At 43.0% G+C, this 3,090-nt stretch overlaps 1 protein-coding gene across 1 annotated transcript; it reads right to left on the reverse strand.

Moving 5' to 3' along the window:
• Positions 1-614: 614 nt before the first annotated feature.
• LOC121560190 lies at positions 615-2,697 on the reverse strand. The gene is made up of 4 exons (XM_045218992.1): positions 2,458-2,697; positions 1,716-1,970; positions 876-1,321; positions 615-741 (listed from the first exon to the last, which is right to left on the reverse strand). Exons 1-4 carry the CDS (start codon positions 2,525-2,527, stop codon positions 652-654), a joined length of 861 nt encoding a protein of 286 aa, XP_045074927.1. The 5' UTR covers positions 2,528-2,697; the 3' UTR covers positions 615-651.
• Between the last annotated feature and the right edge of the window lie 393 nt (positions 2,698-3,090).

The following is a 3,090-nucleotide window of genomic DNA, read 5'->3' on the forward strand; positions in this document are numbered from 1 at the left end:
ACGGCAAGTTGAGTTGATGCCAAAGAGCTTGATTTTGGTCTCATCTGACCACAACACTTTCACCCAGTTCTTCTCTGAATAATATAGATGTTCATTGGCAAACTTCAGACGGGCCTGTATATGTGCTTTCTTGAGCAGGGGGGACCTTGCGGGCGCTGCAGGATTTCATGGTATAAATCTCCCACAGGAATTCCCTAATACGGGAATATCCCCATATCCAACAGCTGATAAAAGCATTATGAGGGGATCCCTCAGAATTGTGCTTGCTACTCCATCTAGAGGCCCTGAGCGAGAATGCATGTTATTCTCCAGAAAATGTGGAGATAACTGATTGCATTAGCGTTGTTACATTGTTACAAACTGTTCACATCTTTGCACATTTCTGAAGGTCACAGTTGCCCTCCTGCTTCACGTCTTTGCCTCGGTTGTCTCCCTTCGGAGTTTGAAAGTTAACCAGCGATTGATTGACATGTAGTTGAACTACTAAACCCCTGCCCTTATCAATGACAGTGATACCAATCAAAGACAAAACACAATCAAATGCAACGACAAAAGGTTTATTGAAGATAAAATGGGTGGGGTGTGGGAAGGGGATTGGGGATGAAGAAAAAAGTGTGAGAGAAAATAGAAACACCATTGTTGGTGCCTGCATCAGTGATCTCCCTGTATAGTGTTGTGGTGGCAGGTGAGGCGGCTCTCATCCTTGTTGATTTCATCCTCTTTCTTGGAAGCCACTTTAGCCTGAAAAACGAAAGGTATAAAATATAGAAAACCTATTTTACAGACAGCCATTATCACTGGATATTAGCATCAAAATAGTTGATAAATGATTATGTTAAGTACAAAAGAGAATTACAGTATGAGTTATTACTTACAGGCTTCTTGTTCTTCCCCCTGAGAGCTCTCCAGAGAGATGAGAATAATCCACACCTCTTCTTCTTCTTGGCAGCAGCAGTTGATGAGATGTCGTTGACATCAGTAGTAGAGGTAGACATTTTCTCAGCAGACTGCTCCAGGCTGGTAGCACTAGCATCAACTTCACGTAAAGCAACATGGCTACTCTTGGTTGAACCCATAGAAATAGTGATGGTAAGTCTACTTCCCTTGGTTGACACATCAGCCACATGGACCTCAGGTTGGTTGGAGGCTCTCAGGGTGGAGTCCTCATCCTGAGACACTAGATTTGTAGCAGACTGGAACCGGTCATTCTCCACAATGGAAACACTGGTAGACAGAACCTGAGATACTAGGCCTGCAGCAGACTGGATCAGGTCATTCTCCACAATGGAAACACTGGTGGACAGAACCTGAGACACTAGGCCTGCAGCAGACTGGATCAGGTCATTCTCCGCAATGGAAACACTGGTGGACAGAACCTGAGACACTAGGCCTGCAGCAGACTGGATCAGGTCATTCTCCACAATGGAAACACTGGTGGACAGAACCTGAGACACTAGGCCTGCAGCAGACTGGATCAGGTCATTCTCACAATGGAAACACTGGTGGACAGAACCTGAGATACTAGGCCTGCAGCAGACTGGATCAGGTCATTCTCCACAATGGAAACACTGGTGGACAGAACCTGAGACACTAGGCCTGCAGCAGACTGGATTAGGTCATTCTCCATAATGGCAACACTGGTGGACAGAACCTGAGATACTAGGCCTGCAGACGACTGGTTCAGGTTGTCTTCCTTGATGGAAACACTGGTGGACAGAACCTGGGAGTCTGCTGGAGTGTCAGTGGCTCCCACTCATCCAGGAAGAAGCTCTCGACAGAGGGGAAGCTTCTTCCTTTCAGAACTGGGGGAATGTAGGGGGTGTACCCAACAGTCCAGAGCAGAGAGCTGTTGATGGCATTCGTGTAGTGGTACTTGTCGCCAAGTATCTCTGCAAAGCTCTGACGGATGTTCTGACTCTCTGACTCTGGACCTTCAAGGGTGTTGAGTTGGGTCACCATTGAAATCCACCCTGAAAGAAACGCCATGACAGCACAGGATCAACAAAACAGATTTTTAGCATTATAAGAAAGGGAGGGATATTTTCCTTTTCACTCATGGCAAATAATGTGTGTTCCAATAATATCTCCTATTTCCTTAAAGTGTGCACTCCTTCTCTACTTCCCAGACATCTTAAACCGTTGGATTGGTGGAGGCATAGGCTAGTGGGAGTTTCAACCATATTTCTTATACCAGTCATTTCTTTTCAATTCAGTGAAGTGAACAAGTGCGCACTTTGGGAGGAAGGAGAGATAATTGAGACATTGCATATTTTACTTGGCCTAAGTAAAACCATTTACAGCTGTAAATATTCATTTTGCATGGTTACATTGCTTGGTAACTAACAACAAAAGCCTTTACAGCCATCTTATTCTAAGTTTGAAGATATTTCCTTTCTACTAAGAATCAAATCAATTAATATTTTAGTTTTAAGACTGAAATAATTAAATTATTCTTACCTGAGTTAACTGCGTTGTCCTTAATAGAATAATGTCCGTCTTCAGGGAGGATGAATGAAAAGCTTGCCATAATGCTGTATCTCTCGTTTGTCGATCAAGAACTGAAGATTTCTTGAGAGTTCTGAACATAACTCTCTGGTTCTGGAGTTCCATACGAAGCGTCGGCATTGTGACCCTCTCTGTCGCATAGAGATGGAATTCTTTATGTCCAGAATGCCATTACGCAGGGTTTCGAATGGAATTCGGTTACACATTATTTGGATAGTCCCAAGTGGATGGTTTGTAGATGTTCAATAACTGTCAGCATTTCAACTAACTATCCACTAACCCTAAGCCTTAACCCTTAACATTAGCCCTAAACGTAACCCTTACCCTTATTCTAAACTAACCCTAACCTTGGCAAGCAGTTGCTTATCAACAGATCGTTTGTTGAAAGTATGCCCATCTGTAGATTATTTATACGGGACTATCCAAATAAAGTGTGACCAGGAATTCTATCTCTGTTTAATAATACTACATTTATTTTATATAGCACTTTTCATTAAAGAGAATTTCAAATACGCTTTAAAAACAAAACTAATGTAGGATTCTGACATTGGCTGGATTTGATTTGGGGGATGGTTTCCACAGCTG

This window comes from Coregonus clupeaformis, unplaced genomic scaffold (assembly GCF_020615455.1).
Source record: "Coregonus clupeaformis isolate EN_2021a unplaced genomic scaffold, ASM2061545v1 scaf1960, whole genome shotgun sequence".
In the NCBI taxonomy this organism is placed as follows: Eukaryota; Metazoa; Chordata; class Actinopteri; order Salmoniformes; family Salmonidae; genus Coregonus; species Coregonus clupeaformis.